The sequence below is a fragment of the Porites lutea genome, chromosome 4 (assembly GCF_958299795.1).
Source record: "Porites lutea chromosome 4, jaPorLute2.1, whole genome shotgun sequence".
Lineage (NCBI taxonomy): Eukaryota > Metazoa > Cnidaria > Anthozoa > Scleractinia > Poritidae > Porites > Porites lutea.
In genome coordinates, this window is record NC_133204.1 from 48913927 (window position 1) to 48939943 (window position 26017).

A 26017-nucleotide genomic window follows, 5' to 3' on the forward strand; every position below is an offset into this window, starting at 1 on the left:
AAACAACACGTGACATACGGTAGACTTTAAAAAAGCGTACGTCACTGCACCGATCACGTGCAAATCGCTGGGCACTGATGAAGGAGAGGATAATGTTTTTGTTTCTTTGTGGTGTACTCCTAGTTTTGTTTTCCTTTTGCACTAAAATAAGTGGAGATACTCCAGCTAACTGTATGTACGAAGAGATCCGTGGATCGTGGTTGTTTTCAGTGGGACAAGGAGGAAATGACAACACGATCGATTGCTCCAAGGAATTCTCAGTGGTTTCAAAACTCCGAGTTGATCTGCTGTTTCCTGACATTGCAATGGATGAAAATGGTAACAAGGGGTTCTGGACCATGATCTATAACCAAGGATTCGAGGTAGTGATAAATGACAAGAAATATTTTGCATTTTCTGCCTACAAACAAAGTGGCTCAGTTGTGACTAGTTTATGTGGCCAGACTTTGAATGGATGGAGTCATGATGTGGCGAAATACAAACCCGGAAACTGGGCTTGCTACAACGGTGCGTAGTTTAATTGGTTCAACCTTCTTTAGTTCACTTTAGTTGCTTGAATACTTATACAATATAGAAAAATTACACATTGAAGGAAAAACCCTAAACACTTAAATTACAATTGAAAACTTTAGTACTGCTTTTAAAAACTTTTCAGGAATAAATGAGCCTGAAGAGAAAGAGCAGAAATTCCACACTGATGACGCGTAACTACCTTGATCTGGGTAGTGCTTGTGGTTGGTTGAAATTTATTTTTCAACCAATCAGAAGTACTATTCAGATCTGGGTAGTTACGCGTCATCAGTATGCAACTTTTGCTGCTCTTTCTTTCAACGTCAGTCATTTCTCGGGGAAACCACGAAAGCGCCTGTTTACATCGAGACGGGGTAACCCTGCTGGGGTTACCCTAGCAAGGGGGATAAAGATAGCTATGGTTTACAAGAAAAATTTCACAGGTAGGGTTACCTATATCACCTGAGTCAACTTTACAGGCTTGTTGGCGTGTTTTGTTTTATGTGACCATGACCACATAAGACTAGAATAAACATTCCTTGAAACTAATGTCCAAGATTTGAATAAAATCTTGAAGATCTTGAAGGTATTTATTTGAGGTTATCCGCTGACAAGTCACTAGTTTTCAAATGATCGCAGGCTCAAGTTCAATTTTTTAAATGCATAGGAAATAACTTGTGTCTATCAGTTGCACCAATGACATTTTGATTTCAAACTACCTCGGACGTAAAAATTCAGCCAGTTTTTATAGGTAGGGAAGGCAGTTACTTTCGACATTCACCATGGTCACACGATCACGCGCTACGTCCAATTTTTATCCTATGATTGGTCAGAATTCGACAGGTCAGTTCATGCAGAAAATTTACGCAGCATCTGGAAACGTGTTCACTGGTAGCTGAAGCTGACAGAGTTTTGTGTAATCTTGTGTTGTTATGTTCCTAGACTTTCACTCAACTAAACAGGGACAGCTATTGGCTGATTCTTGGTCACATGGCCTAGACTAAAACTAGAAGTCGAGGGAAACATCAGGACTCTATATATTAAACAGGTTTTACCTTTTCAAAGTTAATTTATTCCTCCATGGCTCTGGACGGCGGCTCGCGGTTTCTCTCCTTTCCGGCGTAGCGTAGCGTTCAGCCTACAGAAACCACTCGATCGCAGGGTACCCTCTAGCACGTATTAAAAATTCGATAATTATCATGTCAGTTTGAAGCTTAATTAAATCCAGTAAATGCCAAACGTATTTTGATGAGCACGGCATGTTATAGCTTGCGGTAGTCTTTGGACTTCTTGTTCGTGTTTTGGAGGGCTTTTTCTATTCCAGTTAAAGGCCTCCATGGATATACCGTAGAATTCCGAAAATAAGCCCCTCCAAATATAATCGCCACAAACCGGTAACGCAAAAAACCCTCCGTTAAATCGCGCCTCAAAATATAAGCCCCCCAGGGGCTGTACTTGGAAAATTGCCCTCGAATACAAAGTAAAACGGTAAATTTACTTCCAACTATAAGGCTAGCCCAATCGATTTTGAAAGGCAAATTTCCCTCCGTAGACAAGCCCCTCCGAATATGAGCCCCTCAAAAAGGGCCTTTGGAAAATATAAGCCCTGGGGCTTATTTTCGGAATTTTTACGGTAAGCCCCTCCCTTCCTTACAAAGATGAGTAAGACCAGGGCTTATAAGTGACAGTTTATGGTGTTTGTGTTGCTATTTTCATAGAGATGTGCTTTGTTAATTTACTTTCTTTAGGGAAAAAGGTTTCAGACATCCCACTACCTAAAAAACAAAAACTGAAGCCCTTATCTGCACTAAGAAATAGAAAATTTAGTCCAAACCATGAGTTTGTTGACCAAATAAACAGTGTTCAGAGTTCATGGAAAGCTGGAGTGTATGAGGAATATAATGGGATGACTGTGGAACAGTTAATGCGTCGTGCTGGTGGACCTAAGATGTTTGATTTTCCCAAGACAAGGTCTGTTCTGCTGCAATATTAGTCATCCTAGTGTCTAATCACGTTAGATTAACTAGATGGGTTAAGTTGATAAAGAGGGCGCTTCCTTGTTCGATTTTTGGCACAAAAACGAGTGCGTACATACTGTACAAAGCATTTCGCACGTGGCAATGTGTTTGTTATATACATACTGAGACATTCATCATTTTGCCATCCTTTAAAATGATTGAATGCCGAAATTTGCTGCTACGTGCACTGCAAAACGACAGAGAAAACGAAGTACATCAGTAAAAATGTATGACAAAAATCAAAATGAGGGTAAGAATATGAGGTAATCGAGGAGTTCCAAGTAAAAATGAATGAATTTGAGTAAAATGGCCGGTTTGAATAAGCTTAAACAGAAAACAAAATAGCTCCAAAAAATCTGCCGGTACAACCAAGCTTGTGCCTCGTTCTGTTTCCCTCCTTCCGCTGTCGTTTTGCCGGCTCACACACCTCTGTGGCTTTTGATTGGAAGTATCATTTCAGTCTCACGCTTTCGCGATTCTGATTGGGCGTATCAATTTTCTCCGTGTCAAAAACATCGATCGCTTCTCTGGTTGCCTTCTTCATTTGTACGTCTGCCATAATACACCTTGTTTGCCCTCCAAAACTGTGTATATCCTTTGTTTTTGTGTTTGAAATGGTCCCAAGCGGCTGCAAAATTTCTTGGTGGGGCAAACAGGGTGTATTATGGGAGATTAATGTGCAAATGGCCAATAGAACTCATTTGCATACGGAAATTTACGACACGACTTTTCAGTGAGTATATCTCAGCATGTATATAATAAATCTGGCCGTCAAATTGTTGTAATTATATTTTTAAGTTGTATTATCATTTTCTGGACATTGAACAATTTTATGCAGACATTTTATGTTCAACAACTGTCATCTTTTTCCTTGGAGTTGTTTTCTTTGACATTGTTATTTTGCCCGTTCAATATTTGTTTTTATTGGGCTATAATAAATTATTTATACTGTCAATAATATCATTCGCACCAGATGAGGCAGAGGGGATTTTTGGTTGGGTTACTTTTTGTTTGTTGTTTCTTATACCGGGGGCAGAAAAATTTGAGCTGCTTCCTTGGGGGTCATTGGAGTTTCAAGATAGTTGGGGGGGTCATCATGAACGTTTTCCCATGTCTCGTGCACCCAAATGCTATAACGGCTTTTTCATCAGGGCCCAGTTGTTCGAAGGCCGATTAGCGCTTAACCCGGGGTTAAAATTAACCCGGTTTCTTTTTCTTGTTTTCAAAAGCATTTTCTCGGATAATTTGCTCTGTTATTTTTAGAGCTTCCAATCATCAACTTGTAGACAAAAAGAATTAATGTCTCTGCTCCAAAAATTTTACAAGAATAGTATACTGAGCGCTTAAACCTCGCTGAACAATAGCACCCAAGTGAACTCTGAACAGTTGTACTAGGGTCTTATAGCTAGACGAACGTCTGTTGGTATAGCCAGTAGAAAAGGTTGTACTACAAGACAGCTTAGCGTTGCATGTGCAAACTCTTAGCAATGAATAGTGCTTTGAAAATATTGGCCAATGCCGTGGCTCGTACTAGCCTGCTAGAATACAATGTATCTTTGAGCTCGCTGACCTTGACAAACTGACTACACAATTACTTTGTTGAAAAAGAACCGCCATGAAAGGGTTACTGATAACTAGCGTCGCGTTCCATTAACTACATTTTACTGGCGTGACAGTAAAATTGCTTTAAAACTGAAATGCTTTTTAAGCTTTCAAATCTGAATTCAAATCTCGTACTAACCCTGGGTTATCTTAACCCAGCTTCGAACAACTCGGCCCAGGAACTTCATTGAAATACCTTTAAACAGCCTTTTCATATCAAGCAGAATGACCAGAAGTCAAATCCTACATATCAAACTTATAATAGTAATGATAATAATAATAATAATAATAATAATAATAATAATAATAATAATAATAATAATAATAATAATAATAATAATAATAATAATAGGTGACTACGAAAATAATATCTGAAAACATAGGTAAAACGCTAAAAATCCCAAAAAGAAAAAAGCAATAAACGGCAACAACCAAAATGGAAGGCAAGAATAGAGAATCAGATTAAAGGCATTAGAACTGATCTGTCGATACTAACAGACATGGCACAGAGAGGTCTCCAAGAAAAAGCAAAGAATTTAAAAGAAAGACAAAATGACAACAAACTAAGATCTGCAAACAATAAGAGAATCCCTCAAAAGGAAAATTGAAGCTGAAAGCCCAAATAAAAGAATCGGGAGATATGTAAAAAGAAGTAAATACTACAAGCAAAACCAGATGTTTGCAAACAATAGAAAGGAGTTCTTCAGAAACCTTGGTAAAGAATAGATACTAGTTGAAAAACCACGAAAGAAAGAAGAAGCAGAAACTTTTTGACGTAACATATTGGAGAACGATAGAGAGGACAACCATTCAACAGAGTGGTTAAAGAGGGAGGAGTAGAAATATGCTGATACAGAATGCCAACCCCGGGAGGACATAAGCCAAGATGAGTTGCAGACTGCATTAACATAGCATAGAAAGCAAGCAACTGAAAGTCACCGGGCCCTTATGCAGTTCCTAACTTCTGGCTCAAGCACTACATCAACACCTGCTGAATGCATATAACCACGCAATAGATACGATTTACATCCAAAAATTGTATATGATTTTATACATTTTCCCTGTGTTCTGATTTCTTCCTATCGAGTTAAAACTTTTAGAATGATGGTGAATAACAAGAAGCAAAGAAATCGTAAAGTTTGGGAGCCATTTTTGATCGTGCAGTATTTTCTACGAAACCATCGCGGTGGCTACTTGTAAAACGTAAATAAACTGTGTTTAGCCTAGGCCTGTAGCCTGTTGTACTTAACAGTTAACCCTTTTTAGTAATTATAATGAAAATTAAATGCTAATCAGAAGTGTTCAAGCTGCACACAGTTTTTTCACCATTCTTTTATATAATTCTGCACTTTTGTCCAGGCAAGTATGCCATCAGGTTAACTTGCCCGACTGACGACTCTGAGAAAAAATGAATACGGTTCCCTGGGTCACATAACGTTTGACGTTTATCTTGGTGGGGAAGGAGGGGTGGGGGTGTATTCAAGTTTTGCCGTAAAAAAAGCAGCTTTTAAGGATAAATAATGAACACTCCCACAGGTCAGGGTTAGCATATGCCACTGATTATTACAGATTTGCTAAGCCTGACAGGCCTTAACTGAATTGAAATATGGAAGTTCATTTAACTGTCTTTGCAGCAAGGTGACGGAGGAACAGCTCGTTGAGTTAAAGGCTCTTCCAGAGGAATTTGATTGGAGAAATGTTGGAGGTCGTGATTATGTCAGTCCAGTTAGATATCAGGGAACTTGTGGAAGCTGCTTTGCTTTTAGTACCTTGGGCATGTTTGAAGCTCGCCTTTGTATTTCGTCAAATGGTACTAAAACTCCCGTGTTCTCTACTCAAGATGTTGTCAGCTGTTCAGAATATTCCCAGGGCTGTGAAGGAGGTATTTCATAATTACAGTGATGTTGATGAAGACCTGGGTAATGGAAAAACTTCCCATGGTCAAATGCATGTACATAGTTTTTGCTTTCTATTTCACTTACTTCTTCAAAGACCACTTGGAAAATGTTTGGACATTTTAGATGCTTTGAATTTTTATTGTATATTTTCCCCTAAGCACACGTATTGGTACTTAAATAACTGTGTAGAAATTCAGATAAATACTTTAGTTGTGTGTCTGCTTGGATAGATATATCTTTTTTTCTGAACCTTTTGCCCCACATCTGGTTATTGATCAGAGGTATCCATTTCTGGATAATAATTAAACATTCTTGGAAAACTTTTCAGTACAGATATAATAATAATAATATTTTACTATCTCTTATTTTGTCGTTGTGTATTGTTATTAATTTCTAAATTGTGCTTTTCTGACATTCCATAACAAAGTTTGTTTTCTAGAATAATTTCGTTGCTTTTGGGCCGCCACGTAAACTACGCTGTGTCAGGCCCTACAGTTCGCATTCTTTCGTTTTATACTGCATTATAATTAAAATACCGGTAATACCGTCCAAAATGTGAAGAGTTAAAGTTCGCGTAAGGGAAGTGGTCGTACATGGACGTTCGACTGTAATAATAATAATAATAATAATAATAATAATAATAATAATAATAATAATAATAATAATAATAATAATAAATAATTATAATTAACAATTATTGGACGAGGTTGTGCAAAATATCGTGATTTGTCTGTGGAGAGGAGATGAGGCAAATATTTGAGCTGCGAGACTCTGACTGAAGTGTAGGAGTAGCAGGAGCGATCCACCAAACAAATAAACAACTAACTCGAAGGCGGCCATGTGCTCAACTCAACATTTCAATCCCATAATATGTAATTGACTCGTATACGTCACGCGAACTTACGCAATACATTACATTGACAAATCACGATATTTTGCGATATCGTGATTTGTCTGTGGAGAGGAGATGAGGCAAATATTTGAGCTGCGAGACTCTGACTGAAGTGTAGGAGTAGCAGGAGCGATCCACCAAACAAATAAACAACTAACTCGAAGGCGGCCATGTGCTCAACTCAACATTTCAATCCCATAATATGTAATTGACTTGCATACGTCACGCGAACTTACGCAATACATTACATTGACAAATCACGATATTTTGCGATAACCGAGTTCAATAATTGTTTTATCATTCGATAATTCGATCACCGAGTTTGTTTTTTTTAACGAATATCTTCGGGAAGTGAAGCGATCTGTCATTTTCACGCAAGAGCGATCGCAAGAAGGAGAAGAGCGTGGTTTCATTTACCCATGAGCGGAATATTATTTGTAGCCAAACAAAGCCAAACAAAGTTGGATGACATTGGGCATGGGCAGACCATTATTTGTAGGCAGTTATTTGCAGGTCACGTGGTGGGCTCTCGGCCAATGAAAAGGAAGAAAAATTTGCAACGAATGATAACAATAATAATAATCTGGAAACCAGTTGGTTTCCCAGTGGAGTAGAGTAGGCAGGGTAAATACGACTAATTTTTGCTGACATTTCAGGATTTCCATACCTAATTAGTAAGTACGCTGAAGACTTTGGACTGGTGGATGAATCATGTTTCCCATATGAAGGCAGAGACATACCTTGTCAGGAAAAGAAGTGTCCGGTGCGGCAGTTTGGTACTGGGTACCATTATGTTGGTGGTTTCTACGGTGCATGTAATGAGGCACTAATGAGAGCGGAACTTGTTAAAAATGGGCCTATTGTAGTGTCATTTGAAGTCTACAGTGACTTCAAATACTACAGATCTGGAATTTATCACCACACAGGTAGGAAACATTGGGTATCATAAAGATAGAGACGGAAAAGAAATTGTTAACATAGTATAGAAGGTAATCAGAGGTGTATTGTCAAGTTTAAGGCGTTGTAGCATCCTGGCTTACACGTGATTGGCTTTAATTTATTTCCTGTAAAAGTATTTTCTGTCAAAGACCCTTAGCAGCTCATAAACCGTATCAGCAAGGCCTGCCAGGACTTTGGACTGACCATCCACCTTGGCTCGACGACCTCTGACACTCTTTCTATGGACTCCGTGCTGATCATGTACAGGCGCATCGGCAAGGTAGCTCCTACAATTTCAAGCTTGACCACACTGGCAGGCTCCAATTACGCTATATACAGCCGTAGATGCCTGCAAGAGGGACCTGAAGGCCGTGGGTATTGAAATCAACGTGTGGGAAACCTTGGTTTTGGAACGTTCAGTTATGCAAAGCAGCAAGGCCTCTCCGATTTTAAACAGACACTTGCTAAACAGCTGAGACAAAGAGACAAACGAGGAAGGCCTAACGCGAGGGAGATAGACTGTCAACTAACCCCATATGCTCACTGTGCGTGAGGGACTCTCATTCCCGAATTGGTCTTTCCAGTGACACAATATAAGGCGCTGTTCGAGTACCAACAATCAAAGCGCGAAACCATAGTCTTTCGAGACTAATCACGCTAATGTCCTTGCGACAAATCAGGTTGTTACAGGTTGTGAAAAATTGCTGCAGAAACTAGAGAGTAGTTCTACATTTTGCCGCCCAATGAAATCTTGTTTTGGGCCGAGTGACGTAACTTCCGTATATGGTGTGACTCCTCCGTAATTTTATCCAATCGGAAGTCAGTATTCACGCAACTTGCAGCAATCTAATTTGTTGCATGACAGGTTTGATATGTGGGTGGTAAAACGCGCAACATCGCCATTCAACTCGTTTTCAGCATTTTTGCAAAACATGTTGCAGGTTTCTGTTGCCCGTTTCAGTACCGTAGCTCAAAAATTTTAGGATAATTGTTCTCTCGTCAAACATTTTTAGTCCTGGAGGAATATCAAAGAAGTATTAGAAGCCCAACTAGGTAAAGAAAACAAAAATAAACCCGAAAGGAGAACGATGGAAAGAAAGCTCACAAGATAAAAGTCAAGTTTGTAGTATCGAGTATATAGTTCTGTATCGAAACAATTTTAACATGACATGAACTTAATGCAGGTTTGGAAGACAGGCTGAATCCATTTGAGATCGTCAATCATGCAGTGCTCGCCGTGGGATATGGAGCTGAGAAGAAGACTGGGGAGAAGTTCTGGATTGTGAAGAATAGCTGGGGAGAGGACTGGGGCGAGGATGGCTATTTTCTTATCCGACGAGGAACCGACGAATGTTCGATCGAAAGCATGGCAGTCAGTGCAGAGCCAGTTTTAAACTGATGAAAGGTTACTTCTATTCATTGAATACAGAAAATACATTATTGACTGAACTTGAAATAGTTGTAGGTCTTTAAATAGTTAGAAATTAAAAGTAATTTGGCATGTAACATTGTAGAGACATGACACATAAGAATGTGTAACGATGAAATGTTTGAGAGAACACCTTTTGGCTAGAATTAATTCTGCTTAACAAATAGATTGCATGTTGCTGTGTGGGTCTGTTCGGTAATACATTACAGAAGACATCAAAATGTGTTAAAAACATCAGTGACACACTCGCCTGCAGCTCAGGTGTGCTACCTCTTTGTTTTTTCACATTTTGAAGTCATCTGTGATCCATGACTGACTTAGCAGACGCACGGCAACATGGAATCTTCTTGTTCAGCAGATGTGTATAGAATTAGTTAGATGAGTTATTTGATTTATATTTGTACCTAGTTTTTGGTTTTTATTTTATAATTTTAACCACATGCACAGTTGTTTTCATTAAAAGTACCCCTCTCAACCAAAAGGTTTAGCGTCGAAGGTTTCCGTTTTGAGGACAAATAAAGCCACCAACTCCAGTACTTCAACCAATCCATTTCAGCTGCCACGAAAACCCTTGTATTAAAGATCACATTCGCACGGGTATTTTGCCATTGAGGATAATGAAAAGAATAAGACGATTGTCATATTTTCTTCATCTTTATCCTCAAGCGGCAAACTTCTCGTGCGAATGTGATGTCAAGTCTAAAAACCTGGAATAATTTCCAAGTTCAAAGGCTTTCAGTGCAGCTGAAAGATGGACGGTAAGAATTACTGAAGTTGCCGGGTGGCTTTATTTCTCCTCGAAAACGGAAACCTGCGACGCTAAAAACTGTTGAGAGTTTGTCGTAGATAACATAATTTGCATTGTTAAGAGAGGTTTCGAAAAGAGAGGGACAAATACAAAGTAAGTTTGATAAATAGCAATTCTTTTATCTTGCCCCGCATTCAGCATATAGTTTTTCTTCTTGTATTGCGAACTGTATTCGCAGCATGTTTCAGATTACTCAGTTTCTTGCATTTGAAGCTTTGGGCAAGAATACCCTTGCAGATAAGAGATAGTCCGTCGGCAGTTGTCCTCTATTTGTGTGTCAACTTTCACAAAGGTGTTAGCGTTGCATTTTAAGGTCAAATTTGTGCAGCGAGTTCTACGGTCACGATTGACTTCAAACTTGCAGGCCGAAGTTAGAGAACAATCTGTCTTAGGATTTCGAAATTACTGACATTTTTTGTAAAAATGCGGTTTTTAACATATGCCGATATCTCAAACGTTTTTATACCTACAAGAAAATAAATAACATTTTTTTAACGTTCGACCATTCTTTATTAAGGATGCCAAAAATCATGGAAATCGGTTAAATAATTTCTTCCGAAAAACGCGATTCAAAAACATAACCAACGCGCAGATAAATAGGTTCGGGCCAACTTAATTATCACATTTTGCTCCTAGCAAATTTTGGTATATTTCCTTTCTTGTATTCCTGAAAACTAACCTGTTATCTCACCACCTGTTTATGTGCAAGTTAGTCAGAATTTTGACTTTTAGCACTTTCTGGAACGGCTAGACAAAATGCTTTTTTTAACCTCATCAAATGATATTCATGATGTATATAATAAAGTCTGAAACTTTCATTAAGATTGAATCACTGTAACCCTTTGAAATTTTACGACGAGCCTGGCCTACGAACCGGCCTAAAATCAGCGTAACAACATTCACTGTTTTGAGCTAATTTTTCCAAAATAATGCGTACAAACCTCCATGACTAGCACATTTCACTTTGAATTTTTTTTGCATCTTTTGAAGGTAAAACATTGACAATGTACAAGTCATGAAGGTATGTATGGTCCGTATCAATGTGAAAAAATAGGATAACGTCAAAACAGTGAGTGTCTTTTTTTTCGTTTACGTGACCTTGATCTTGAAACGTTTTAAATATAGAGTTCGATAGAGTAGTTCTGGGGACGAAAATGACACGAATCAGGTAAGATGTTGCAAGCAGGAATACAACCAATGGTATTCCTTTGTATCCACTGACACCCTGTCGACCAGTCAGGAATGTCGATTGCCCCGTCCGCTGGCGAACCGAGTTTCAAAATTCTCTAGGAGTGGAATGCAAGCAGTGCATTAATCCCTGTCCCCCTCCTCTCTCACCCGTTTTCTGGTTCGGTCTTGGTTCAGCTCTCGCGCGGCTGTAGCTCTTATATTTACGAACCACCGAAGCAAAAACAAGCCAAAACAATAAATAATAAATATAATAAATACATTCAACATACATTCAGGCATTAAAAGTTTTTCCTGTCGTCTTTATCTTTAGCAAGGATGGATATGGATTGAAATTAGAAAAACTTGGGTGAAGCTCTTTAGCTGTTTATGTTATGCCTGCAAAAATCATAAAAAAAAGTGATAATGGCTGGTGTGTTCCTGATGAAATTTGTGTGATATCTTTTTAATACCTCCACAGGTGCAATTTGTGTATGGCTGAAGGCATTAAATTATGACTTAAGCGCAGAATTGTCGATATAGTCCCTTTAAGACCCTACTAGGGCATTTAAACGGCTTGTAGTTGTTTGTTGCTTCGTTTGACAAGGATGGACTTAGATTAAAATTTGAAAAAACTGGGTCAATTTTGCCATGATTTTTTAAATAGTCCTTCCTGGTGAAATTTGTTTTATACCTTCATAACCCTACAGGGGCATTTTTTGTACGTGAATGACCTCCTAAAAATACACGTGACATACGGTAGACCTTAAAGAAAGCGTACGTCACTGCAAATCGCTAGATCTGGCGCTGAAGAAGGAGAGGATGATGTTTTCTTTTCTTTGTGGTGTACTCCTAGTTTTGTTTTCCTTTTGCACTAAAATAAGTGCAGATACTCCAGCTAGCTGTATGTACGAAGATATCCGTGGATCATGGCTGTTTTCAGAGGGACAGGGAGGACATGACAACACGATCGATTGCTCCAAGGAATTCTCAGTGGTTTCAGAACTCCGAGTTGATCTGCTGTTTCCTGACATTGCAATGGATGAAAATGGTAACAAGGGGTTCTGGACCATGATCTATAACCAAGGATTCGAGGTAGTGATAAATGACAAGAAATATTTCGCATTTTCTGCCTACAAACAAAGTGGCTTAGTTGTGACTAGTTTATGTGACCAGACTTTGAATGGATGGAGTCATGATGTTGCGAAGTACAAACCCGGAAACTGGGCTTGCTACAAGGGTGCGTAGTTTAATTGGTTCAACTTTCTTTAGTTCACTTAAGTTGCTTGAATACTTCTACAATGCAGAAAATTTACACATTGAAGGAAAACCCTAACCACTTAAATAAGAATTGAAAACTTTAGTACTGCTCTTAAAAGCTTTTCAGGAATATATGAGATTGAAGAGAAAGAGCAGAAATTCCCTACTAATGATGCGTAACTACCTTGATCTGGTTAGTGCTTCTGATTGGTTGAAATTTATTTTTTCAACCAATCAGAAGCACTACCCAGGATCAGGGTAGTTACGTGTTATCAGTATGCAATTTTTTCTGCTCTTTTCTCGAATGTCATTTCTCGGGGAAACCAGAAATGGCGTCATGAAAGCGCCTGTTTACATAGAGACAGGTTAACCCTGCTGGGGTTACCCTAGCAAGAGGGGTTAAAGACAGTTATTGTTTACAAGAAAAATTTACGGGTAGGGTTACCTTATCACCCGAGTCAACTTTACAGGCTTGCTTGTTGGCGTGTTTTGTTTTATGTGACCATGACCACATAAGACCAGAATAAATATTGTAAGATTTGAATAATATTTCAATATTTCATAGGTACTTAACAATTAATGTAAAAGTGCTACTGATCTGTATGTGTAAATAGCGCTCAAAAATAATAACTTGTCTTTATTATTTCTATCCCTGCACCCACTGTTTTAATGCTCTGTTTTAAAACCAACCACGACTAAATCTAGAAAATTGTGTCAGCTTTCTGTTCGCTCGAGTGTAAAAGCACCTTAAGAAATAGATTCATATCATGTTTTGAGCCTAAAAAACAAGTAGTTAGTTTATTCTTCCGTGGCGCTGGACGTCGGCTCCATCAAAGAAGCAAACGGTTGCTCAGCTCGCGGTGGTTTCTCTTCCTTCGTAGCGCAGAGTTCAGCCTGGAGAAACCACTGCTCGTAGGGTACCCCCCAGCTCGCATTAAAAATTCGATAAATTATTATTTCATTTTGAAGCTTTATTAAAATCCAGTAAGTGCTAAACGTATTTTGATGAGCATTGCATGCTATAGCTTGTTTTGGAGAGCTTCAATTTTCTTTTCCAGTTATTGGCCCTCTTGGATATAAGCCCCTCCCTTCCTTACAAAGATGTATAATCCCATGGCTTATAGGGCTTATAAGTGACAGTTTATGGTATTTGTGTTTCTTTTGTTTCGTAGACATGTGCTTTGTTAATTTACTTCTTTAGGGAAAAAGGTTTCAGACATCCCACTACCTAAGAAACAAAAACTGAAGCCCTTATCTGCACTAAGAACTAGAAAATTTATTCCAAACCATGAGTTTGTTGACCAAATAAACAGTGTTCAGAGTTCATGGAAAGCTGGAGTGTATAAGGAATATAATGGGATGACTGTGGAACAGTTAATGCGCCGTGCTGGTGGACGTGAGAAGTTTGATTTTCCCAAGACAAGGTCTGTTCGGCTACAATGTTAGTGATCCTAGTGTCTAATCACATTAGATTAACTAGATGGGTTTTAGGTTGATAAAGAATACTTCGAGGAGAGGGCGCTCCCTCGTTCGATTTCTGATACAAAAACGAGTGCGTATATACTGTACGAAGCACTTCGCACGTGGCAATATCTTTTTTATATATGTTGTGGTTCAAATTTTTCCTTGGTTTAAATTTTATTTTCTTTTGTTTCAAATTCATTGTTATACATTTCCATACCCAAAAACAAACAAACAAACAAAAAAATTGAACCAAGGATAAAATTAAACCACAACATACACATACTGAGACATTCATCGTTTTAAATGCTTGAATACTATAATTTACCGCTACACACTACAAAATGACAGAGGAAACGAAGTACATCAGTAAAAATGTATGGTAAAAATTATAATAGACCTTTCCCGCATTACGCTCCAGTGAGCAAACATAAAGAATTGAGGACGAGGCTAGGGTGGACAATTTCATGCAAATCACTATATTTTCAAAGTTTTTCGATTTCCCGTAGACCAAAATCAAGTAACGGCTTTTTTATCAGGAACTTCATTGAAATACCTTTAAACAGCCTTTTCATATCAAGCAGAATGACCAGGAGTCAAATCCTACATATCAAACTTGGGCACCTATCAATGTTAAGCTGGCGGGGGGAAGGCAGGGCATAGGGTGGGGATTTGGGGATTTGATATTTTTGAAAAATTTGCCGTCAAATTCCCTTCCATCATTCCAGTCAATTGCAACCAAATTTCCCCACCCCGGGATGTACATTGCTGTCCATCCCAAGGCTGGACCCAAGAAAGGCGCAATAAAAATATGTTCCAATAAAAATCTGCAATCTTTTTTTATAAACGTTACTGCATCACCAAAGATAGATGTTCCTGTTAAAGCTGCAATTAGTATAGGTAATAGCACGATTTGTAGTGATATTTGGCATAAATACCACGAGTGATATTTCGAAATTGTTATACGTAATTTCACGAGCCGTTAGGCGAGTGAAATTTGAGACAATTTTGAAATATCACGAGTTGTATTTATGCCAAATATCACGTGCAAATCATGCTATTATTTGTTTATACTACTACCCGCAAAAGGTTTGTAATTTTCACATGTAGGTATTTCAAATTAAGCTGAAATACCACTGCTCTAAGCCAATCAAATTGCAGAAATTTCTCATGTAGTAGTATAATACGTTTTAACCATTCAATCCGTGTTTTAATACACAGCATAGAATACAGAAACCTTTAGAGAAAGTCCACATTTTGTAAGTTTGAATATTCCGTTCTTAGTAAAGGGTACAAAGAAAGTCAGTTTTGTAAGCTTTATTTGGTGATTGTAGCGAATGTCAGCCATACACTGATCAATTGTACTTGCAAAAATCGTCTTGGTTTCTCTTCACTTCCGTTTACTTTGATACCACAATATCTCAAAAGGTTCAATTGATCAATACAGTAAAATCCACTCACCTTTGGCTTGTTCTCGTTGCCTTCCATGATTTCCAGATCTTTCCAGACCGTACGTCGCGTGCGTGAAGCGTGGAAGTGGGGAAACATATGTTCGGTCTCAGTCTCTTTCGTCCGAGTCGGCAGTCAAATCCATCACGTCGGTCCCACGTCAGGCAAAGAAAGATTCAAATATCCCCTCCCCCGGGAGAACAAGATTGGTCAAATGCCCTACCCCAGGAACAACAAAGACAATCAAATCCCCACCCCATGCCCTGCCTCCCCCCCCCGCCGGCTTTACATTGATAGGTGTATTATAATAACAATAATAATTATGTATTACAACATTTGAGCATATGAAGGCTGGAACCAAAGGTTTATAACTGTTCTAGCCATACACACTGTCGTATGGATTTGCCTGTGAGCTGAAGGAACACTAACTTGACCGTCTCAAAAGTTTGAGCTTTTATAGATTTCATTTTCCTTGAAGGTTGAAGCCTGCTGTTTAAAGCCGAGTAAAGCTGCAAACTTGTGAACTCAATGCTAACAATGTAGCAAACAAATTAACCAGCTTTGCTTTGTAAACAAATACACAAAGAAGCAAACAAATCTTCACATAAGCCTGACGAAAGAAACGATTACTAACTAAAGCAGTGAATTCCTACCAGTACTGAATGGGTCAAGCATTTGTTCAAAGCACAGGTCTATCGAAGATACGTACTTTAATATCAAGGCCAAACCAAACAGTTCGTTAATACTGAATTGTTGAAATAATTTGCACTTATATAAAGTTGAAGGGGGGGGGGGGGGGGGGGGGGCTAGAGGTCAGATACGTTTTGACGTTTAACTTGGAGGGGGGCCATTTAAGTTTTGCTGTTGCCCGAGGGAGGGGGGGGGGGGTTATCAAGACATGAAGGTGGCGTCGTAAAGAAATGCAGACTTCCTTAGAGATACATTATGAACACTTCCTTAGGTCAGGCTTAGCATATGCTATAGCATTAGAGGTTTGCTAAGCCGCGAGGCCTTAACTTAAATGGTGAGTTGTATTTACTAAAGAACCAATTTTATGTAACTGTCTTTTCAGCAAGGTGACGGAGGAACAGCTCGTTGAGTTAAAGGCTCTTCCAGAGGAATTTGATTGGAGAAATGTTGGAGGTCGTGATTATGTTAGTCCAGTTAGATATCAGGGTGATTGTGGAAGCTGCTATGCCTTTAGTACCTTGGCCATGTTTGAAGCTCGCGTTCGTATTTTGTCAAATGGCACTAAAACTCCCGTGTTCTCTACTCAAGACATTGTCAGCTGTTCAGAATACTCTCAGGGCTGTGAAGGAGGTATTTCATAACTACAGTGATGTTGATGGAGAGCTGGGTAATGGAAAAACATCCAATGCTCAAATGCATGTGTATAGCTTTTGCTTTCTATTTTACTTCCTTCTTCAAATTCCATGCATTTGGAAATGTTTGGACATTTTCAACATACATATTGCTGGTTAAATATCTGTGCCACTAATTTTTTCTACCATCTCCAGGATTTCCATACCTAATTAGTAAGTACGCTGAAGACTTTGGACTGGTGGATGAATCATGTTTCTCATATGAAGGCAGAGACATGCCTTGTCAGGAAAAGAAGTGTCCAGCGCGGCAGTTTGGGACTGGGTATCATTATGTTGGTGGTTTCTACGGTGCATGTAATGAGGCACTAATGAGAGCAGAACTTGTTAAAAATGGACCTATTGTAGTGTCATTTGAAGTCTATAATGACATTTGGCAGTACAGATCTGGAATTTATCACCACACAGGTAGGAAACATTGGGTATCATAAAGATAGAGCCCGATTTAACTTGTTAAAACATACTAGTATAGTAAGCAATCAGAGGTGTGAAAGGTTTGAACCCATGACTCATTTCATAAGTAGGTTGAAAATGATCGCCCGGGTGAACGACTAGTCCTGAATAGGACTGTTGTTGTTGACAGTGACGTTTCGACCACCTGTGCGGTGATCATCTTCAGAGTCAAAGTGAGTTTTATCACGTCAGTTGATGATACTAAACTCGGGTTAATTAAGTCGCGATGTTATTGGTCGTCTGTCAGTTTAGCCGTAATGTTATTGGCTATGAAGACTCGTAATGTCATTGGTACGTTTCGATCCGTCTATTGTCACAAACTGTCGTTTATCGGTCGTAATTAGTATTGCTTGATTCCGACAATAAATCGTTTGTACGGTGCCGGTAACTGCTGAATTCGATTCATTAGCGCCGTTTGTTCTAAGTTAGTAAACCAGATTTCTAAACTGAGTGGTTGTAGTAGTAGTCTATAGAATACGTAATAGATGTCGCAGAGTCCCAGTCGATTTGATGTTTCGTCTGTAAATGGTGTTCAGGAATGTGATTGTTGACGTCACCAGTCCTCGTCGCGTTTGTGTTCGGTCAGACGCGTGCTTAGGTTTCTGCCGGTTTCACCAATGTAAGAAGCCTGGCAGTCGCAGCATTTGATCTTGTATACTCCTCCTTGTCTGTCCTCCGGTCTGTCTTGGTCCTTGACATTAGTAAGTGGTCGTCTTAAAGTGTTTATCGGTTTGTGTGCAACACGTATATTATAAGGTTGTAGTATAGGTGCGATAGTTTCTGAGGTGCCTCTGATGTACGGTATAGTCGCTATTGTAACAGGGCCAGAGTTGACGTCGGTCTGAGTGTTGGAATCAATGTTACTGACGTGAGAGTTCCGTCGAACAAAGTCCGTATAGTTGTAGCCTTGGGAGAGGTCGGGTTGTACGATAACTGGTCAAGTTATCTGTCGGTATGTGTCGGTTTTCTGTAAGATGTCGTTCGTAGTCTTTTGTTGTCGCGAGTAGTAGAGGAGGGACCGGTTACGCCGTTTCTTTGTGGATTTAATTAACTTTTTGAGTGGTATAAATTAACGCAGATGACGTCATGCATCTCATTAAGATAGAATGATGTCATACTTTAAATTAATGCCGATGACGTCACGCATCTCAATAAGATAGGATGATGCAATAGTTTATTTTTAGCTGGCCGACGTCATGCATGTCATATAGATAGGATGATGTCATAGTTTATTTGTAGCTGGCAAGGAGCAAGTGATGTCAGAATTTCCTAGAGTTGACGTCATCAAAAAATGTTGAGATCATAATCTTTAAACAGAAAAGTGATTTTTATATAATTAGCTATTTGCTATAGTCTTCTGATTGGATATTGTAGAAACTGTCATGGGTTCAAAATAAAAGCGGGCAAAAATTGATCATGTTGTCTCTGCAGATTATACTAACTGAAAAGACTTTAATCATTAAATTATTTTCACTAAAATTCGGTTATAGACAAAACCAAGACACGGAGGTTAACTAAAAAATCTTTACTTGAAAAGAAGGGAAAAGGAGGTTAAGCGAATGCGAAATCGTACTAATTTTTCAGGCAAAACATGAAAACGAGGTCGAAGCTACGCGAAGCGAAAAACTGCCTATCAAGCAAAAATGTCAATCTTTGTTTACTTGACTCTGTAGAAAGTATTGCACAGGGTATGAAAATTCTATAGAAAACAACAGGTGGTTCTAAAGTAGACCCTAGCTCTTTTGGTTCTTAAATCAACTCCATTCTTGTTCCTAATGAGTGGAAAGTCTATTTATAAAAAGAGGGAATAAGAGATGCGATCCCCTAGCAACACATGTCTTCTTATTTAGCGCTAAAACTCGGATATATAAACAAAACACATACAGAAAGTGGAGTTGAAAAGTCTTTATTTCAATTTAGTTTATGTCTTCTTATTTAGCTCTAAAACTCGGACATATACACAAAGGGGAGCTGAAAACTCTCTATTTCAATTTTGTCTGACTATTACAGAACCGTTTTCTCCGTTCTATCTCGAGGAAATGAAAGTCTTGACATTTTCACGCACGGTTAATCAGTTAATTATGCGAGTTCACAAGCCTAAAGTTGAATACAAATTAGCTCTACAGGAAAAACCTCAAGGGAGCAACCTTGACGTATTATTATAAAACAAATAACTTAACAAGGATCAATTAAAACACGCGACTCATAATTGCTAGCAATAAAATCAGACACGAAACACCGTTTAAAACAAAAAGAGTCAAATACACAGTGATTTGAAAGAAATCTATTAAAATAGTCAAAGAAAGCAAGCCATCCCTTTTTTTTTACATTGCGCACAATGTTTTACTTACCCCTCTCCCTTTTCAATTTTATTTCCCTCCTCATTTTTTTTTTATTCCCTTCTCCACAATTTTATTATTTTCCCTCCTCAATGTTTTTATTCCCTCCTCCACAATTTTTATTATTTCCCCTCCTCAATTTTTTTTTATTCCCCTCTTCCACCTCCGGAAACGATAGCAGGAGGTGGAGGGAAAACAATTGAAATGTGGCGGTGGTGGTGGTGGTGGAGGGAAAACAATAGAAATGTGGCAGCGGTGGTGGTGGTGGTGGAGGGAAAACAATAGAAATGTGGCGGTGGTGGTAGTGGTGGTGGTGGTGGAGGGAAAACAATAGAAATGTGGCGGCGGTGGTGGTGGTGGTGGAGGGAAAACAATAGAAATGTGGCGGTGATGGTGGTGGTGGTGGTGGAGGGAAAACAATAGAAATGTGGCGGTGGTGGTGGTGGTGGAGGAGGGAAAACAATAGAAATGCGGGGAGGGCGGTGGTGGTGGTGGTGGTGGAGGGAAAAAAATAGAAGTTTGGCGGTGGTGGTGGTGGAGGGAAAACAATAGAAATGTGGCGGTGGTGGTGGTGGTGGAGAGAAAACAATAGAAATGAGGAGGTGGAGGTAGAGCCTTACACACACTTTCAACATTGTTCTGGACGGTATTCAGGTCAATTTTTTCCACCACATCTTCCCGGCAGTACAACCAAGAATCCTCTTTATCCATCATAAGACACGAATGTTGTCTTTGACTTGGGTGCTGAATAGCACAGCCGTGACAGCGATTCAGCTTTTCTTCTTGAATTAGTTCGTCAACCATATTGGCGTAAGTAAGTTGGAAGATATGGCCGATAAGACTTGCTATCCTTTGCCGTTGAACTTGTTCCACTTCATCAATAGTCAATAAACGCCCAAGTCTCGAATCAACATGAATGTTTGAAACCATCTTGTTTATACTACTGAATCTCGAGAATGATTTGCTTGGTAAGGAATGACCATTTTATGTGTTTCGAAACAATAGAAAAAACTGGCAGGTAAAAAATAAACCCTGATATCATCTTACCTGGATAAATATGACATCATCATGACCAAGTAGAGACATGATATCACTATTCTATTTATAGATTATGATGTCAACATTTTTTGATGACGTCAAGCCTTAGGGTATTCTGACGTCACTTGCTCCTTGCCAGCTAAAAATAAACTATGACATAATCCCATCTTAATGAGATGCATGACGTCATCTACGTTAATTTATGCCGCACAAAAAGTTAATTAAATCCGCAAAGAACCGGCGTAACCGGTCCCTCCTCCACTACTGTCGCGAGTGACCAAGCAGTCTAGAAAAGTTATTTTATCATTTTCCTCGATCTCCTTGGCAAACTGTATGTCCGAGTTCTGTCTGTTAAAGTGTTCGTGAAAATCGTCGATTTCGTCTTTGTGTACAGTGGCTGTGAATGTGTCGTCAACGTAGTGTAACCAAAGAGGTATACAATGTAGTTCGCGTATAAGTGGCTAGGGCTTGTTCGTCATAACAATTTCTGCCACAACAACAGAAACTGAAGAGCCCATAGCGATACCGCGTAACTGTTTGCTTAAGCACCATTTTCAGTCGAAACATCAAGTGGCTGGGACTGTGCGACATGTATTACGTATTCTACAGACTTCTAACAACTACCCACTTTAAAAAGCTGGTTTACTAACTTAGAACAAACGCCACTGAATCGTAGTCAATAGTTACCGGCACCGTACAAAAGACATTGACGCAATCAAGCAAAATTAACAACGAGAGAAGGACTGGACCGCTGACAATTTGACCAACAATAAACGACAGTTTGTGACAATAGACAATCGAAACGCACCAATGACATTACCTAGTCTTCATGGCCAATAACATCACGGCTTAACGGACAAACGACCAATAAAATCATGACTTAATTAACCAATCAGGTCAATAGCCTGAGTTTAGTATCATCAACTGACGTGATAAAACTCACTTTGACTCTGAAGATGACTACCGCACAGGTGTGTCAAAACGTCCTGCACTGTCAACAACAACAGTCCTATTCAGGACTACGTTCACCCGGACGATCATACTCAACCTACGTAATCAGAAGTGTTTTCTAAAGTTTAATGAGTTGTGGCATAAAGGCTTACACTTACGAATAAATCTTGATTAGCTTTAAATTATTAAATTTAAAAGTATTTTCTTTTTATTTTCGTGTGATAGCTTGACGCTCAACATGTGCAGGAAAAAGGGACCTTTTGTATCTTGCCAGAATTCAAGCCTCAGTATTGTCAAACAGGTCTAAAATTCACGATAGATTCCGTAACTTTGACTGGAAATTTCACGAAAATGTTTTGTCCCAGTATCCATCCATGCTTCCTTGAAGCAACGGAAAAAGGGGGCAACAAAAACATGCAACGTCTTTGTATTATTGCTGCAACACGAGTTGAAAAGCGATGTTGTACGTTTCCCACCCGCTTTTTCACCTGTCTTTCAAGTGCCCTTCTGTGATGGTGGAGCTTGACAGCTATCCAGCCCTTCAAGAGTTAAACAAGACTCTCTTACCGCTCGGAAATTAAAAGAAGTTGGCAATGCCCTGCCGAAGACCTGAAGTGCTGCAGAGGAAACATCATCTCTCAGATGCATGAAATCCTTAGTCTCTGCTGGAGAGAGGTGAAGTACCACAGGAAATGAGGGACGCAAAAATCGTCACACTGTACAAGCACCAAGGCGATAGGAGTTACTGCAATACGTACCGTGGGCATCTTCCTCCATAGTGTGAAGGAAGGTGCTAGGGAAGGTGTTCGCCCGAGTAGCACTGAAGAGGCTTCAGGTTTTGGTGGAGAGAGTCTACCTAGGATCGCAATGTGGTTTCCGAGCCAAGAGGTCAACCACTGATATATGTCCTCCCCCCGACCGCTGCAGGACAAATGGAAGGAACAGCAACCACGCTTAGCCTTCATAGATTACACGAAGGCTTTTGACCTGGTAAGTGGAGACGGCCTGTTCAAGATTCTACCCAAGATCGGATGTCCACCCAAACTCCTCAGCAGTGTTAGATCCCTGAACTAAGTGAAGCAGGGCTGCGTCCTCGCACCGACCTTATTCGGGGCTTTCTTCGCCGAAGCCTTTGAAGATACTACAGAGGGGGCAACTACCTCCGGACCAAGCCCGACAGAATGCTCTTCAACATCTCCACACTAAAGCAAATTCCAAATGAAATATCTGCGTGATCTCCTCTTTGCCAACGATGCAGCCATCACCGCCCACTCAGCCAAAGACCCTCAGCAGCTCATGAACCATTTCAGCAAGTCCTGCCAAAACTTAAAAAATAAAAAATAAAAACACAGGTCATGGCGCCGAACGAGTCAACTTATCTCCCAGCATTACAATCTTGGAGTTTGAACTGGAGGTTGTCCATGACTGCATATATCTTGGCTCGACGATCTCAGACATTCTTTCTCTGAAATCCGAGGAGAACAGCTCCTACCATTCCAAGCCTGACCAAGATAGTATGGTCCAACAAGAAGTTAACGGAAAATACCAAAATCCAGGTCTACAGAGCCAGCAATTTGAGCACACTGCTGTAAAGCAGTGTGCTCAAATTCCAGAGTCCTGGAATCTTCACGCACGACGGGAGAGGAAGCTTAACTCTTTCCACATGCGCAGAAAAAATGTTTACACTAGCTAACTTGGGGACGTTGCGCTATGTTGTGAAAATGGAGGACGGCTGGATCCCAAACGATTTCCTTTATGGAGAATTAGCTCAAGGAAATCGCCTCACTGTCAGGCCCAATTAGGCTATACAGATGTCTACAAGAGGGACCTCTAAGCCTTGGGCATTGACATCAACGGATGGGAAACCTTTGCTTCAGAACGTTCAGCTTGGAAGCCAGCAGTGCAGCAAGGCCTCTTTGTTTTTGAAGAGCACTTTCCGAACAGGCGCAGACAAAGAGACAAACGAGGAAGGCTTGAAACCAGGCAGATAGACCAGCAACTGACCACATTTGCTCACTGTATGGGAGGGACTTTCATTCCCGAATTGGTCTTTCTAGCCACCAAAGGCGCTTTTCGAGTACCTCCAATCTGAGCGCGAAACCATAGTCTTTGGAGACTGAAGGATGCTAATGTCCTTGCAGCAAATCAGGTTGCTACAGGTTGTGAATAATTGTTGCACAAAGTAGAGAATAGTTCCACATTTTGCAACAAAATTTGTACATGTTGTGCCTTTACCGGCCCAAAGCAAACTTGTTTTGCAGCGAGTGACGTAACTTCCGTATATGGTGTGCACCCTCGTAATTTTTCCCAATCGGAAGTTAGTATTTACCCAACTTGCAGCAATCTTATTGGTTGCAAGAGTCGTGGGTGGCAAAACGCGCAGCATCGCCATTCAACTTGTTTTGCAGCAATTTTGCAAAATATGCCACAGGTGTTCTATTGCGCCTTTCAGTACCGTAGCTTAAAATATTTTAGGATATTTGTCCTTGTCAAAAATGTTCAGTCCTGGAAAAATAAGAAACTAGTTAAATCCCAACTAGGTAAAGAAACAAAAATAAAACAAAAATGTGAGGGATGGACTAAAAGCTAACAAGGTAAAAGTCAAGCTTGTAGTATCGAGTCAATAGTATCAGCTGTACTATCAAAACAATTTCAACATGACATGAACTTAATGCAGGTTTGAAAGACAGGGTCAATCCATTTGAGATCATCGGTCATTCAGTGCTCGCCGTAGGATATGGAGCTGACAAGAAGACTGGGGAGAAGTTCTGGATTGCGAAGAATAGCTGGGGAGAGGACTGGGGCGAGGACGGCTATTTTCGTATCCGACGAGGAACCGACGAATGTTCGATCGAAAGCATTGCAGTCAGTGCAGTGCCAGTTTTAAACCGATGAAAGGAGACTTCAAAACATCGAATAGATAGAATACATTTCTGATTGGACTTGAAATCAGTGTAGGGCTTTGAATAGTTTGAATTTAAAAGTGATTTGGCATGTAACATTGTAGAAGCTTCGATTAAATTTAGCATGACACTCAGAAGCATGTGTAATGATGAAACTTTTGAGAGAACACCTTTTGGCTAGAAATAATTCTGCTAAACAAATAAATTCCATGTTGCCCTGGGTCTATTCAGTGATACATTGCAAAAGACATCAAAATGTGGTAAAAACATTAGGGGAGCTTTGTTCTGGAACTCCATTCCAGACAATTTGAAAAGAGCACCAACTCTAAACATTTTTAAAAAGCTTCTTACGAAAAACAGACAATTGTTCGACCATATAAATTTCAACAAGATGGAATAGTATTTTAATTGTTCTTAACTTTTAGTCTTTTATCTTACCACTGTATATTTATTCTTTTTACATACCTATTTTCTGTACATTTTTTAAAATTTAACTTGTATATCATCAATAGATAGTTTATCAGTAGGTCCACATCAGCTTAAGCTTCCTTTTAACTTAACCTGCTTTACCAAATAAACTATCATAATGAATGAATGAATGAATGACACAATCGCCTGCAGCACGTGCCACCTCTTTGTTTTTTTTTTCGCATTTTGAAGTCATCTGTGATCTATGACTGACTGAGCAGACGCAGGGCAACATGGAATCTACTTGTTGAATAGATCTGTATAGTTAGATGAGTTATTTGATTTATATTTTTTACCTAGTTTTTGGTTTTTATGTTATACGTTTAACCACATGCCCAGTTTTTGTCATTGAAAGGACAGTTTTCAACTAAAAGGTTGAGTTTTTGTTTGCCAAATATTACGTTGAAGTGTTTCAAAATCATTTGAGATAAATAACACGAAGTACGTAATAAAATAGGGCTTGGTATCCTCGAGGAGCGTAGATTGTAAGCGGAAGTACGTGTCAATGTTTTTTATGTTTCAGCAGTCCTTCAAGAGAAACCTCACTGTTTTTAACGTGTATATGTGTCACTCTTTTTCCTTAACCAAGACCTGCTCTGTTCAGAAGAATTTAAATCTATCGCTACCTCTGGCCCCGAAGGAATGTTCCTCATAAGGTATACACAGTATAGCAACACCTACATTCCGTCCTAGAGAGTTCTGCTGGACTTTGTTAAAGGTTACCCATTTATACATTAAGAGTTCAACTGCAGGATACTATAGCTCCAAGGAAGTCACATTACAGTGATTTTTTTGAACTGTGAAACAATATCTAAGAATCACAATTACAACTATCGTGCCAAATAGTTACAAGGAAACAAAAGAAAAGTGAATGAAATTGGACTGTAATATCGCGGAGTGGTCTACTATCTATTTCACGGGTTAAGTAAAATCAATCTAACGCCAAGTATCTACGAGAAAACTCTTCTTGGGATCTATTATCGAAACTTGGATTACTCTGGCTCGTACCCAAACGTCTCTTCACTCGCGTTTCGCGCCGGTTGTCACAGTGAT

The 26017-nt window shown here is 39.5% G+C and overlaps 2 protein-coding genes across 2 annotated transcripts; both read left to right on the forward strand.

Moving 5' to 3' along the window:
- Positions 1-81: 81 nt before the first annotated feature.
- Positions 82-9314, forward strand: LOC140934810 (dipeptidyl peptidase 1-like). The gene is made up of 5 exons (XM_073384373.1): positions 82-507; positions 2259-2481; positions 5765-6012; positions 7577-7846; positions 9044-9314. The coding sequence occupies exons 1-5, from the start codon at positions 93-95 to the stop codon at positions 9256-9258; spliced, it is 1371 nt and encodes a 456-aa protein (XP_073240474.1). The 5' UTR covers positions 82-92; the 3' UTR covers positions 9259-9314.
- Positions 9315-12055: 2741 nt separating this feature from the next.
- On the forward strand, positions 12056-25867 carry LOC140933927 (dipeptidyl peptidase 1-like). Its single transcript, XM_073383598.1, has 5 exons — positions 12056-12503; positions 13725-13947; positions 16506-16753; positions 16951-17220; positions 24271-25867. Exons 1-5 carry the CDS (start codon positions 12086-12088, stop codon positions 24486-24488), a joined length of 1377 nt encoding a protein of 458 aa, XP_073239699.1. The 5' UTR covers positions 12056-12085; the 3' UTR covers positions 24489-25867.
- Positions 25868-26017: the final 150 nt, after the last annotated feature.

What these genes read in the sequence shown, in the direction of transcription:
- LOC140933927 (XM_073383598.1), top strand. Translation starts at nt 12,086, where the DNA reads ATGATGTTTTCTTTTCTTTGTGGTGTACTCCTAGTTTTGTTTTCCTTT. An exon ending in TTTGATTTTCCCAAGACAAG is followed by an intron (nt 13,948 to 16,505) that starts GTCTGTTCGGCT and finishes CTGTCTTTTCAG; the next exon opens with CAAGGTGACGGAGGAACAGC. An exon ending in CTCTCAGGGCTGTGAAGGAG is followed by an intron (nt 16,754 to 16,950) that starts GTATTTCATAAC and finishes TACCATCTCCAG; the next exon opens with GATTTCCATACCTAATTAGT.
- LOC140934810 (XM_073384373.1), top strand. Translation starts at nt 93, where the DNA reads ATGTTTTTGTTTCTTTGTGGTGTACTCCTAGTTTTGTTTTCCTTTTGC. An exon ending in TTTGATTTTCCCAAGACAAG is followed by an intron (nt 2,482 to 5,764) that starts GTCTGTTCTGCT and finishes CTGTCTTTGCAG; the next exon opens with CAAGGTGACGGAGGAACAGC. An exon ending in TGGAATTTATCACCACACAG is followed by an intron (nt 7,847 to 9,043) that starts GTAGGAAACATT and finishes AACTTAATGCAG; the next exon opens with GTTTGGAAGACAGGCTGAAT.